This window comes from Sorghum bicolor, chromosome 7 (genome assembly GCF_000003195.3).
Source record: "Sorghum bicolor cultivar BTx623 chromosome 7, Sorghum_bicolor_NCBIv3, whole genome shotgun sequence".
Taxonomy (NCBI): Eukaryota; Viridiplantae; Streptophyta; class Magnoliopsida; order Poales; family Poaceae; genus Sorghum; species Sorghum bicolor.
In genome coordinates this window covers 60708713-60723382 of record NC_012876.2, presented here as the reverse complement: position 1 = coordinate 60723382, position 14670 = coordinate 60708713, and the positions used below count along the sequence as shown (strand labels likewise).

Below are 14670 nucleotides of genomic sequence, written 5' to 3'. Positions count from 1 at the left end.
GGTTGGTTGTCGGGGTAGCGTGACGGGGTCGGGAGTTTGGTTCCAAACATCTTGATCTTGTGCGTTGCTACAAGTTTTCGTTTTCCTCGTCCGTTTCCGTACGCACGACAACTTCGTTTTGACTCGGCGCTCGTTCGAATTCAAATCTCTGTGTTGTTTGTTTGTTTGTCTGTCTCTGATGATCGATCATCATCGCGTGAGAAATTACTAGCGCTTGTGCTTTCTTGAAGGAAAACTAATTTTGATTCTGTAGACCTTGCATTAGAGCATCTCCAACAGTTGGCCAAAAACACTTGGCATCCTTGAAAAATTGGCAAAAGGGGCAAAAATACATCTCCAACAGTTTGGCAAACACATTTGGCAAATTGACACGCTTGGCAAATTCATGAGCCGCGCTCGTAGTTATCCGCCGCGCAGACTCGCTTGGCAACGCGCGATCCCTCTTCTTCTTTCCCTTTCCCGCGCGGCAAGTGAAACTTTTGGCTCGTCGTCTTTCAGGTCGCCCTCGTTGTTCCTCCCAGACCGGCGTCGTTTGAAGGACCGTCGCGAGACCAGGTGCTCCAGCCGGAGATCTCGATCTGAAGCTGTGCCCCACCGCACAGGGAAACTTTCCACTGGTGCACAGGAAACTTTCCACTGGTAAGCAATAAACTTTCCACCGGTATACAAGAAACTTTTTATTAGCACACAAGAGGTTTTCCACCGGTCTACAGAAAACTTTCTACTAGCGCACAGGAAACTTTACTTTCCACCGGTATACAAGAAACTTTCTATTAGCGCACAAGAGGGTTTCCACCGGTCTTCTTGCGCGATCCGGTGGAAGGGAGAAGGAGAGTCCGTCGGTTGCAAATAGGTAATTGTGGGCCCGTTTTTTTATGTTTGTTATGTCATTTTGGCAAACTATTGGAGATCATCAAATATTTGACTTGCCATCCTTTTTATCAACTTGCCAAAAGTCAAGATTTGCCAAACAGTTTTTGCCAAACTGTTGTATAGATAGTGTATCATAGACTTCATATACAAAACCTGATAATGGTCTCAAATCCAGACCAAACCCACATCAAACCATTCTATGTAGCAGCTTCGGTCTAATCCAAATCACCCCCACCACACCACCTCGCTTGGCTTAAAGCATTACTCGCTGATTTATTGTAAAAAAACACTATTAAATGACTGACAATTTTGATAGATAATATTAAACGAACAAGCTAGCTTCAAATCTTAAGATTAACAAAGTCACTACAAACACTAATAATTTCATTCAATCCTAGAAAATGCAAACACACATGTCAAAGTCAATGACTTAAATCCATGTAGGCAGGTTCCACCACAATAAATCTAATAATTTGTAATCTATGTATATCTTTTATAGAGATAATCCCACTATAAATCTATCTTAATCAATTTTCACCTAAACGACCGATTAAATGGTCGTTAAACGACAAACGATGGCAAACTATTTTGTTTAGGGGGTAAACAAAAAATTAAACAGTTGACTGTTTAAACAGTCAAAAAACGGAAAAAGCGATCTAAACGGCCTAAACGGAACCGTTGTAAACGGTATTAAACAAGCTAAACGGCTGTTTAGACAAACACCGCGTGAATCTAGTTGAATTTTACATTAACAATTTATATACTTAAAATTATTATATTTACAAATATGTACACCTGATTTGTTACACGCATAAATATGTATATTTGATTCTTCTAACATGCATAAACATATATACATACTAAAATAAATAATTTTTAGCTGCATAAATATGTATAAAATGTTAGAATAATAGATTTTACATTAAAAATTATGTATATTTTTGTAATATTGTGTAAAACCGTTTAGACCGTTTAAATACTGTCTAAATCGTTTAAACGCTAAACGAAGGGTGACCGAATGTTTACTACTTAGCGTTTAGGATAACATTGATCTCAATATGCAAGTTATCCACGTCATCATCCTCAACTAACTATCCATGTCATCTCCCGCTAACAGCTATGTCTTTGCACTAACTTTCAACCTCTTAATACAAACTATCCACATCATCTCTACTTGATGTCATTCTAAATCCATCATAATCATGTAGCAACTTCTAGTGTCATCACAAAATAAAACCAGAAAAATGTGAGCAGATATATTAAGTTGAAAGCATAAACACATGTGGATAGATTCCACCACAGAAAACATAACTAACGAACCTACGGTCAGTTTCCACATTAAGGCCTTGTTTAGTTCAAAAAAAATTAGGAAAACGACATTGTAGCACTTTCATTTTTATTTGACAAACATTGTCTAATCATAGAGTAACTAGACTTAAAAGATTCGTCTCATAATTTATAGGCAAACTGTGTAATTAGTTTTTATTTTCATGTATATTTAATGCTTCATACATGTACCGTAATATTCGATATGACGGAGAATCTTAAAAAGTTTTTGGTTTTTGGGGTCAACTAAACAAGGCCTAATTCTATGTTGTATGTTAGTTTGATGTCAACTTATATATATACCACGTGCAGCTTATTAGTGCGCCTACAGCATCGTAGAAAAAAGTGACCTTAAGGTCGGCTATAGCATTGTGGGAGTGGCCATAAGTTAGACTACAAACTACAACTAAGGGCCTATTTAGTACAACTCATAACAACTTCTTGAGCTATTGTGAGCTGAGTTTTTTTTTTTTGCCAAACATCTTTTTTTCTTCTTATTTCATAAAGACATGAGTTGGAATAAAGTTGAAAAAAGTAGCTTATCCTAGCGCTGTCTCTCTCCCATTTATTTCTTTTATGCATGTACGAAGCTACTAGTGAAGGTATTTTGCTAGATAAATTTTTCAAAACAACTCAACTTTACTTAAAAAGTTCCTCATGAAGATTTTTCCTTAAAAAAATAACTTCACTAGTGAATTAAACTGTGTCAAATAGGGTCTAATTTTGATCATATGCTTGTGATTGACCACAAGAAAAAAAAAGTACAAAACTCTCTTTTCTCCATCCAGTCTCCTTTCTCTTCGACATGTTGCCCGCACTAGTGACATGATGGAAGTGGAGATGGGAGGTCAAGTTTTTCAGTGGAGGGCACAACATAATCGTGTCCTGCTTCGTTGGGCCGGCCCTAGGGGAGGGGCAAGAGGTGCAATACCCTAGGGCCTAGCCCATACAGAGGCCCAAACATACATATGCACACAGAAAAAGAAATAGTCAAGGGGCTTCCGTCTTCCACGTCTCTGTTGTGGCCGCACGATGCTGCCGGCCCTCGCTAATCTCGCCATCATTCATTGATCACTGTAGCCCACTCGCGGGCCTCCCGAGTCATGTACAGTTGTCCTATCCCATCCATGTTAGAACGAGGGGAGGACACGGACGGCGATGCCGAACAATACAAGGGGCGCGGATGGGGGAGAGGACGACACCGGTGTACAAGTACAAATGCGAAGAGCCAAGAGAAGAGGATGGATGATAGATGCAGTAGTCGAGATTGCACTTTTTTATTTGTTGAGTGAGCCCCACATTTATAGTCAAGTTAGACTTAGGCCTTGTTTAGATCCAAAAAGGTTTTGGATTTTGATAATGTAGCACTTTCGTTTTTATTTGATAAACATCTAATTATAGAGTAACTAGGCTTAAAAGATTCGTCTTGCGATTTACAAGCAAACTATGCAATTAGTTTTTATTTTCATCTATATTTAATGCTCTATGTATATGTCGCAAGATTCAATGTGACGAGGAATCTTGAAAAGTTTTTGGTTTTGGGATAAACTAAACAAGGCTTAAAATTGTAGCTATGGCAACAAACAGTGCTCAAATAGATGAACCCCATCTTAAGGTCATTTTACAATCTACGCAGCAACATGCTTGCCCTCAAGAGCATCTCTCCATAATCCAATTTGAGAGCCATCTTTCAAATTAAATCCTGCATTGTAAATTGGTACGATCTTTCACTCCGATGGAACACATCTAAAAATGAAAATCCTTTGCCTTTTAGCATACACCGGACATCATCTTGTTTTTATAATATATTTATTTATTTCTCACTAACTTTTTGTCAAACTCCGTCTCCACTACTTAATTTTAAAAGACTACTTGGACAAGAGACATTTGATTTGTAAATCCAGATTTTTTTTTATACCTAAAACTTGTTGATCTAGTTGGCAGGCGACAAGTCTAACTTGACTATATATTTTTACTTCAAAGATCAAAAAAAGAACGTCATCCACAGCCTAGCATAAAGATCGGGTACACTGCATTTTCTTATGGAAAACATCTCGATTGTTTACCTTAGCCGTTGACTTCTGACCAATCAACTTCTTGTTTCGCCACGAACTTAGACCTTGTTTAGTTTCCAATTTATTTTGGTTTTAGGGACTGTAACACTTTCGTTTTTATTTAAAAATTATTTTACAATAATAAACTAACAAGGTTTAAAAGATTCATCTCGCGATTTACAGATAAACTATGTAACTAGTTTTGGTTTTTGACTATATTTAATGCTCTATACATGTGCCGCAAGATTTAATGTGATAGGGAATCTTGAATTTTTTTTGGTTTTTGGGTGAACTAAATAAGGCCTTAAAGTACTTCTTTTCAAATCTAAAATTATTAAATTAAAAAAGATAGTGGCAGTGGAAGTCAGAAGTAGACCACTCATGCATGCGACATAGCCAGGTATTGATGAAAAATAGAATGGAAAGATATGTATTATACTTTTTTTTGTGATATCCGAAGATGCACTACGGTAGGAAGAATAACTAAAAAAATAAACCCTTGTAAAAAAACTAAAATAAAAAAGTTGGAAGAAAAAAAGAAATAAACGACCACGATGGGACTCGATTATTAAATTAAAAAAGATAGTGGCAGTGGAAGTCAGAAGTAGACCAGTCATGCATGCGACATAGCCAGGTATTGATGAAAAATAGAATGGAAAGATATGTATTATACCTTTTTTTTTTATATCCGAAGATGCACTACGGTAGGAAGAATAACTAAAATAAACCCTTTTGTAAAAAACTAAAATAAAAAAGTTGGAAGAAAAAAAGAAATAAACGACCACGATGGGACTCGAACCCACAATCTCCCGCTCCGGAGGCGAGCGCCTTATCCATTAGGCCACGCGGTCTGAGATGTATATGTGTTTGGGTCACTTTGCTATCTGAGATAAATTGATCATGGTGCTAAGACTAAAACGACTGGATTAACAGTTCTCTTAGTCAACCTCATTCTCCGTTCGAAAGGGCTAAGTACAAGGCCCATACCAATTGGGCTCTCACGCTGTCAGCTAGCTAGTCCGCTGATCCACAATGAGGCCTGTTAGAAAAAGGGAAGAAACCTGGTATTGCCTTGGTTTTTTTTCCCGGTCCACTGCACAGATTGCCAGGAATTCCCTGTGTTCTATTTTGGCCTGTTTAGTTATAGAATTTTTTGCAAAATAGTTAGGGTCCGTTCGTTTCATCTGGATTGGATGCCCTGGAATTATTCCAGGTGGATTGGTATGTTTATTTCTACTAATATAGATTAGCTGGAACAGTTTCCAGCCTCAAACCCTGTCAAACGAACAAGGCCTTATTATGGTACTTTTATTTATATTTGATAATAATTATTTAATTATGCTCAAAAGATTCGTCTTATAAATTATATATAAACCGTAGAATTAGTTATTTTTTTATCTATATTTAATGCTCCATGCATATATCATAAAATTTGATTTGACGGGTAATTTTGAAAATTTTTGAGAATCCGTGCTATCACATTTGCAGCGAGGTGTTATGGGAACAAGTGCCGAGCAAAAGGAAAAAAGATTCCAGCGTTCTATTTTTTATGTAGAGAATGTTGCTGTTTTTTCCAAAAAAAAAACACACGCATGTTCCATCTTTTTTTATTGTATTAATTGCAAATAACATCACAATCAGAGCGGATTTAAAATTTGGTACATATTTTGGAAGAAAATTGATTTGAAAGTTTCAAAATCCATGCCATTGGCATAACGGAGCCCTTCGAAGCCAAGTATTTACGGCTCGTTGCTCCCAGTTGATTTTTTTAGCCAAACGGGGGTGGGGACGGGGGTGGGGTGGGGTGGGGGGGGGGGCCTCTCCACCTAAATTTCATTAGAACTCGACCGAGTAGCACTGATACAAGACAGGGGTAGCTATGCCAGTCGTTCAGAGTGGTTACAAGGGCATCATTTTTTATGCGTTTTCACCAAATTACAAAGTCATTACAAACATGATTAATGATGAGCCGGGCATTGCTTTTTTTTCACTGCTGGAAATCTTGCAATTCCTGGTATCCCACAGCCTCCATAAAATAGTGAGAAGGGTGAACGGCCGAAAGCTTGAATCCAAGTGTGGAAGAGTAACAAAGTCCCAGATATCCTCAGTGACCAGATACGAGGGGGCTGTTTGGTTGTCCGCATAAGACTATACATGCATCTCTAGATGCAGCGGGGCCGTGTTTGGTTGCCTGCATGCAGCTTTGGGCCAGGCTCTGGGCATGCAAAAAAGAGCTCTCAGCTAGGCTGAGAAGGAACGTCCGAATCGGCCGTTCCTGGCCAGCCAGGCTGGGCAGATGCAGCCGTTTACGTGACTAACGGTGTATTAGTGCGTGATTAGTAAATATTAAGTGATATTAGTGTACTTTGAAGTTGATTAAGATATAATTAGATAAAATAAAACCTATAAGAGTGTATTCGTACAAAAATAAAAATTATAATTATAATCTTATAATATTTTTATTTCATACAACTTACCTTCGTACAGGCAACCAAACAGCATCTAATCAGAGCCTGGCTCCACATATGTATACAACCAAACTAGGCTTCTTGCATGTATCCGTCCAGACCAAAGACAGTCTGGCTCCCTAGAGCTGGCCTGGTTGAGATGAGAAGGGAACCAAACAGCCCCGAGATGCCTCATGGATGCATCGCTGACACTAATCACTATCTACGACGTGTTTAGAGTACAGATTGGATCGAGTGCTTAGCCTGTCCTTGAAAAAAAGCCATGCAAAAATCTTCACCTTGTTGGGAATGGTCGTACCCCAGATTTTGTTGTCGTGTTGATTCGTGTCTAGAGCAGCATATGCGTCCTTTGTTGTGAAGGGCTTCCCTGTCCCATCGTTAAGCCTGACATCCTGCAAGGTAGACACAAGATCATCTAGCTGGGCGCTAGCGGCCTTAGTCAGGCGCGGCCTGAAGCACAATTCAAACCTGTTCTAGAAAACATGTTGCACCGATACATTAGGTTGAGTAGCGTGGGAGAAAAAGGCAGAGTGAGAGAAACATATAGGGCGTCTTAGGAGCTAGTGATCAAACCAGAAAGTGGTTGATGAGCCATCTTGGATCTAAACATAAGTGATAGAATGATAAGCATTGAGTTCACCATTGATGATCTTCCAGCGGGGAAGGTTGAACTTTAGGTCCCGTTTGGTTGGGGCTGATTTTTTTTATCAGTTTATCACCAATCACATCAAATATTTGGACACATACATGAAGTACTAAATATAAAACATTTACAAAACAAAAAATACGGATAGAGAATAATTTGCAAGATAAATATTTTGAGTAAAAAAACAAAAATGCTAGTTTTTAGCACCCCAACTAAACAACCCAAATACTAGATCTACAAACAGAATGTCCGTAATTAACGGAGCCCCCCGCCTGGCGATCGCGAAAGCGACTTCGTCCCCGACCTCGTTCTAGGCCGCCGCCGCCGGCGCCCTAGACCAGCCACGCCGGTGACCGCTCGGTCCCGGTGACCACACCCTGTCGCCAACACGCAGTTGGTGCCAGCCCCCGCAGATCGTCGGTTAGCCATTCTTGGCGCCGCCGACCACAGATTACCCTTAGGGTTGTGCCGCTTAGGGCCCCTAGGTCGGGTTCCCATTGCGACTGCGTCTGGTGCGCAGGTCGCCTTGTTTTTTCTGTGTCTCCAGGCGATCTCGTATGGCGTCGACAGGAGACGGCGGATCGGGGGATGGGAGTAAAACCCCAAAGCCCAATGTAACGGAGTTGTTCCGCAATCTCAAACTCACTGAGGATGAAGTTGCCATCCTGGAGTTCAGTGATGATGAGGATTCAGACACCATGGCACCAACCGAATGGACCTTGGTGGGGAAGGTACTTTCACCGGCTCCGGTACACGTCACTACTGTGCGCTCGGCCATGAGACCGGCTTGGGGTAACCCGATCGGACTCAAGTTTCGGGCGATAGGGGAGAAAGAAGACAACCTGTTTGTGGTGGAGTTTGGTAGTGCGCGTGACAAGGAAAGGGTCCTTGGTGGATCGCCATGGATGGTGGGCAAGTACTCGGTTCTGCTACAAGAATACGATGAGAAACTCTGTGCAGCAGACATTAAGTTTGATCGCTTAGATCTTTGGGTACGTATCCTAAACCTCCCGCTCGGCTGGATGAATCGTTCAAGGGGATCTAGGGCGATGGGCCTGATTGGGCAGGTGGTGGAAATGGATGTGGATGCTGATGGGAAGGCGAGTGGAGCCTTTCTACGTGCTCGCGTCTCCATGGAGATTGACAAACCAGTGAGACGGGGGATTCTACTGAGGGTCAACAAGACAGATGAGCCTCGCTGGTTCCAGGCTCAATACGAGAAGCTACCCTATATGTGCTTTGCCTGTGGGATAATTGGACATTCAGATATGGAGTGCCCTACTCCGGTGGCTCGTGATGAGGATGGCAAACTGCCGTATGATGTCAACCTAAGGGCTCCAGAGGAAAAGAAACGCAGACTTCAATCCTTTGCTGCTGCGGCTGCGGAATCCTTTGGCAGTGGCTCATCCTCAGGACTGCGTCGCTCGGATTCCACCGGGAGGACAGGTGGGAAAGCACCACTTTCTGGGGATAGTACCCGTCGCTCTGCTAGCCAGGTCGGGAACTCAGAAGAACCGGAAGTTCAGTCTCCAATGAAACAACAACAAAAGGGAAAGGAACAGGGGGATATGGCTGCTGTGTCCAAAGTCAGTAGGCAACTAGACATACAGGTTCTGGAGGAGGACTTTCGGCAGGTCCCTCGCAAGAGGAAGTCGAAACCGCTCCCTAAGAATGCACAAACACCTGACCCCAACGTGGCCCTTGGGAGCTCCAGCGCCCTTGTCCCTGCGGGCGTGGTGAACTCCCGTGTGAACCTTTTTGATGCCACGGTGGATAGCAGTGGCAACAGTTTGATTGAGATTCTTAAGAAGCAGAAGAGGGGCAACAACCAAAATGCAGGATCGGCGGCGGCTGTGGATGACAGCCCCCGCCGGGCACAATGAAAACATTATGTTTGAACTGCCGGGGTCTGGGGCGATCCGAGGCAGTTCAGGAACTTCGTAGCTTGGTACAGCTACATCGCCCCAATTTGGTACGATCTCTAGGCCTTGCTAATGGCTTAGGGGTGGGGAGTTTTGGTAGGGGGGGAGGTCTCGCACTCCTTTGGTCCCGGGATATTGTGGTGAGACTTCAGAGCTGCGACAAACTTCACATTGATGTCGCAATTCTGGACCCGGGTACACAAGCTCCAATGTGGAGATTCACTGGGTTCTACGGTGAGCCTAGACGTGAACTGAGAGGCAAAAGTTGGGACTGTCTGAAGTTCCTCAATACGCAGAGTGAGCTCCCATGGCTGTGCGCGGGAGATTTCAATGAGGTGCTGGAGGCACATGAGCAGTTTGGGGGGTAGAGTCGGCCGGAAAGACAAATGGATGGCTTTAGGGAAGCAGTACAGGTCTGTGGCCTCATGGATCTGGGTTTCATTGGACTCCCCTACACTTGGGACAATAGACAAGAAGGCAGCAACAATGTAAAGGTTCGACTGGACAGGGGTCTGGCGAATCCTGCTTTTCTTGACCTTTTCAGAGATACGAAAGTATGGCATGTGCAGACGACTGAATCTGATCACTGTTGCCTTCTCCTGGAATGCTTTCGAGCCAAGCCGAGCGGGCGTAGGGCACGGCGCCGTTTTAGATATGAAAATATGTGGAGGCGTGATCCTTCCTATACTCTAGCAGTCGAGAGTGCTTGGCAGGAGCCTGATGACCAAGCTTCGATGAGTCAGGTGGCGAACCGTCTTGGAGAACTTGACCGGTCAATATCCGACTGGGATCAGACTACTTTCGGGTCAGTCCGTAAGAATTTGGCTAAATTGCGGAAAGACTTAGAAAGGATTAGAGGACAATCCCTTGGTACTGGTCCGTCTCGGGATAAAAGAAGAGTGATGAAGCAAATCTCAGAGATGCTATCAAGGGAAGAGGAAATGGAAAAACAGCGTTCTCGTGTGGAGTGGCTAAGAGAAGGTGATCGTAACACAGCCTTCTTCCAAGCCAAGTCACGAGAACGAGCTAAGGGTAACCAGATCAACGCACTTCTGCATGCGGATGGAGTAAGGGTATCTGAGCAGGCTGATATCGAAGAAATGGCGAGGCAATTCTATACTGAACTGTTCACTGCTCAAGCACTTCTGGAGACTGACACGATTCTTAACTGTGTCCCAAGGAAAGTTACGCCTCAGATGAACGAGGAGTTAATGAAACCCTTTGCCGCCGAGGAAGTTCATAGTGCACTGTTTATGATGGGTCCAAACAAAGCGCCTGGACCTAATGGTTTCACAGCGGGTTTTTTCCAGTACCACTGGCACTTGCTGGGACCTAGTATCACTAGAGCAGTGTTGAACTTCCTTAATGGAGGGGAATTGCCAAGCGAGGTAAATATGACGACAATTGTGCTTATTCCCAAAATTAAGAATCCTCAGGAGATGAAAAATTTTAGACCAATTTCACTCTGTAATGTCATCTACAAGATTTGCTCTAGAATTCTTGCTAACAGACTTAGATGTTTTCTTGATGAAATTATATCTGAAGAACAGAGTGCTTTTGTCCCTGGAAGACTGATTACAGACAACGTGTTGATAGCTTATGAGTGTACACATTATCTGAAGAGGAAGAAAGGTAAACTGGGTGCTTGTGCAGTCAAGCTTGACATGGCAAAAGCTTATGATCGTGTTGAGTGGGTTTACCTGCAAAGGATGATGCTAAGACTGGGTTTTCATGAGGATTTTGTCTCTCTTGTTATGAGGGGTGTCATTTCAGTTTCTCTGTCAGTTCGTGTGAATGGAGTCCTAACTGAACCTTTCAGACCAACTAGGGGGATTCGACAGGGTGACCCTATTTCTCCCTATTTGTTCCTGTTATGTGCTGAGGGTTTATCAAGTTTACTTAAATCAAGAGGCCCGGTGTATCTATCCAGAGGTGTGCGCGTGGGCATCCACGCCCCCTGGATTTCGCACTTGCTCTTTGCGGACGATTGCATAGTTTTTTCTGAAGCATCACAAAGAGGGGCCTCTCGCTTGCAAGCGATACTTGATATCTATGGTCGGGGTTCCGGCCAGTTGGTTAACCGAGATAAGTCAGCTATCTTCTTCAGTAAGAACTGCTTGGATGAAGCTAAGGCTGAAGTCAGGCTCGCTCTGAACATTAACACCGAAGCGTTGGCTGAAAAGTACTTAGGCCTCCCAACGGCAATGGGACGGTCTACCTCAGAAGCTTTCGAGTTTATTCCAACAAGAATCAAGAAGTTAATTGGAACATGGAGTGGGAGGGAGGCAAGTCAGGCTGGGAGGGAAGTGCTGCTAAAATCAGTGGCCCAAGCCATCCCTACCTATTCTATGAGTTGCTTCCTGCTTTCAAAGACAACTGGCAAGAAGATGCGATCGCCTATTGCCAACTACTGGTGGGGTGGTTCAGCTGGCAGTAAACATATACACTGGCAAAACTGGGAACGGCTCACATACCCAAAGGCATTGGGTGGGATGGGTTTCAGAGACCTGAGAAATTTCAATCTGGCGATGCTAGGGAAGCAAGGCTGGAGACTGATGGATAAACCAGATAGTCTGTGTGCTCGTGTGCTAAAAGGAAGATACTACCATGAGGGTGATTTCCTGACAAGTACACGCAGGAGGCATGCCAGTCACACATGGAGAGCGATTCTTGCGGGCAGTGATGTTCTATCCCAAGGGATGATCAGGAGGATTGGCAATGGAGTATCAACACATATCTGGAGGGATAGATGGCTGCCAAACCACTTCGGGGGCCGACCTCTCACGCCAGCAGATGGGCAATCTGTTTCTTGGGTATCTGAACTATTGTCGGAAAATGGTCAGTGGAATTGTGAACTTATAAATCAAATTTTCTTCCCAGTGGATGCCGAAGCCATCCTACGCACACCGATCAGGTTCCAGTCTGATGATATCTGGGCTTGGGAACCAGAGAAACATGGTGTGTACTCAGTCAAATCTGCATATAGACTGATTGATAAAGGCCGCACAAATGGAGGCCATCAGGAAGCTGCAGGTGGCTCGGGGAATTACTGCTGGAGCGAATTATGGAAGCTGAAAGTACCACCTAAAGTCAAGGTTTTCTGGTGGCGGGTTCTACATGAATTCCTCCCAACTAGACTGGCCCTGCACAGGAAACACATTGAGCCGATCGCGAACTGCGACGCTTGTGGTGCAGACTCTGAATCTATTCAGCATGTACTAATGGAGTGTCAAATTGCCAAATCCTTCTGGGAACAGACTAAGAGGATGACGGGTGTTAAGCTTCCACCTCTACACCCGACATCCTGGGCGTATGATCTAATTAAGGGCATGGTGATAGCGGAGCAAGCCCAAACGATAATACTGATCGGGATGTATGCGCTGTGGATGCAGCGAAACAGGAACAGGCATGGTGCACAAATTTGGCCGGTGAAGGTTGCTGTCCAATGGGCAATTGATCTGGCGTTCGATCTACAGCAAACAAGGAACCTACAAGATCCAGTGAGGACATCAAGTCCACGATGGGTCAAGCCGGAGGCAGGGTGGATGAAATGTAACACCGATGGCGCCTTCTATGACCGGCAGTGGAAAGGGGCGACGGGTGCTGTGTTGAGAGATGAAAATGGTCTGTTCGTACGGGCTTGTGCTCGGTGGTACGACCATTGTCTTGATGCCCTTACTGCAGAAGCTCTGGCATGTCGCGATGGACTCAAGATGGCTAAACACATCAACGCTGACAGAGTCTGGTTGGAGACAGATTCCCAGGAGTTGCTGCGCCTGTGGCAAGCTGGCCAAAACCAGAGAACTAGCGTTGAGGGAGTCCTGGCAGAGATTAGAGAATTGAGCAGGGCTTTTATAGATTTCAAGTTCACTGTTATAGCTCGTTCTTGTAATGAGGTAGCACATACTATAGCTAAGCAAGTCACAGGCGATACACGGTCTGGGTGGTGGTCTTGTGCCCCAGCCTGCGTCTCGAACCTGATGACCTGAGATTGTACCCCTGCCATATTTGAATGAATGGAGATCGGTATGCAAAAAAAAAAAATACTAGAGATGAACAGGGTTATAGCCTCAAAGGAAGCTGTTTTAATTTGTTCACTGTGTTTGGTGCGGCTCGTGGCATAGCCGAAGGAGAGCCCAGCCAAAGGGCTCTTGATTGGATCGAATCCTGGTTCACGTTCACGTGTCCTGTCTCAGCCAGAGCGCCAGAGATTTGTGGTGCAGTAGCAGTACTGTGCGGTGCGGTGTTTGCTTGCTTGCTAGCTTCCCAAAAGGTAGCATGCATGCATCGAGCATCGTCCGAGCTTAATTGCCTTGTGTGGCTTGTTTCTTGCATTGCATGCCGCCGCCGCCGCCGACGACGACGATCGGTCCCATGTGTTTAGTTAGGTTGTAGATCGCTTATAACATGACGAAACACACTAGGTCTCAACATACTCCCTCCAAATTGTAAGTTATTCCAAGAATCTTAGAGAGTCAAACTTTTCTAAGTTTGATCAAATTTATATGATAAAATAATAATTATTATGATACCAACTAAATATCATTAAATTCTTCCTTAATTATATTTTCATAGTATGTTCACTTTACGTTACAAATTTTAGTATTTCTCTCTATGATTTTAGCCAAACATAAAAATGCTTTAACTCTCAAATATTCTTGGAATGACTTACAATTTAGAATGGAGGGAGTAATAAATAACGCAATAAGCTAGGCCACGAGATATCAGATATCTTGTGGACATGGCAGGCAGGCAGCAATGAGCAACACCAACACATGCATATCTCTTGCCTGCAGAGAAGAACAGAGATCATGTGTGCTCCTGCTTTCACGGTTCCGGGCTGCAGGATTGCGTCGCGGATCACCGGTCGCGTCACGGGACAGGAAGCAACAGTGTGTGGCTCCGTGTCTGCCATGTATCCCGGCAGAAAGCTACGGTTTGCTGCTGTTTGCGGCATTTTTTCCCCCTTTTTTGCTGTTACCACTGTGTAGTCTGTTGACGACGGCAAGACTTGGAACGCGCAGGACGTTTTTGCAGTGTCCTCCGGCGGGTTCACAGGACGGACCTGCTGCATTTTCCCTTGCATCCTGCCTGATTTTTTCACTGTGGGGGAAAACCGAAAGGGTAGCCTAGGCCTTGGCCTTGTTTAGTTTTCAAAAAATTTTGCAAAATTTTTCAGATTCTTCGTCACATTGAATCTTTAGACACATGCATGAAGTATTAAATATAGACAAAAATAAAAACTAATTACACAGTTTGATCGAAATTGACGAGACGAATCTTTTGAGCCTAGTTAGTCCATAATTGGACAATATTTGTCAAATACAAACGAAAGAGCTACAGTGTCGATTTTGCAAAATATTTTGGAACTAAACAAGACC

At 43.6% G+C, this 14670-nt stretch overlaps 2 protein-coding genes and 1 non-coding gene across 3 annotated transcripts; 2 read left to right on the top strand and 1 right to left on the bottom strand.

Moving 5' to 3' along the window:
• Positions 5032-5104, bottom strand: TRNAR-CCG. The gene has a single exon. It is a non-coding gene; the product is annotated as a tRNA-Arg (tRNA).
• On the top strand, positions 7925-9250 carry LOC8058002. Its single transcript, XM_021465717.1, has one exon. The coding sequence runs from the start codon at positions 7925-7927 to the stop codon at positions 9248-9250; it is 1326 nt and encodes a 441-aa protein (XP_021321392.1).
• On the top strand, positions 10210-14439 carry LOC110437315. Its single transcript, XM_021465716.1, has 3 exons — positions 10210-13185; positions 14086-14181; positions 14281-14439. The coding sequence occupies exons 1-3, from the start codon at positions 10210-10212 to the stop codon at positions 14437-14439; spliced, it is 3231 nt and encodes a 1076-aa protein (XP_021321391.1).

Excerpts from the sequence above, each read along its gene's own strand:
- LOC8058002 (XM_021465717.1), top strand. The coding sequence starts at position 7,925 with ATGGCGTCGACAGGAGACGGCGGATCGGGGGATGGGAGTAAAACCCCA.
- LOC110437315 (XM_021465716.1), top strand. The coding sequence starts at position 10,210 with ATGCTATCAAGGGAAGAGGAAATGGAAAAACAGCGTTCTCGTGTGGAG. Across the intron at positions 13,186-14,085 it reads TAGCTCGTTCTTGTAATGAG|AGAAGAACAGAGATCATGTG; the intron begins GTAGCACATACT and ends TCTTGCCTGCAG. Across the intron at positions 14,182-14,280 it reads TCACGGGACAGGAAGCAACA|TCTGTTGACGACGGCAAGAC; the intron begins GTGTGTGGCTCC and ends ACCACTGTGTAG.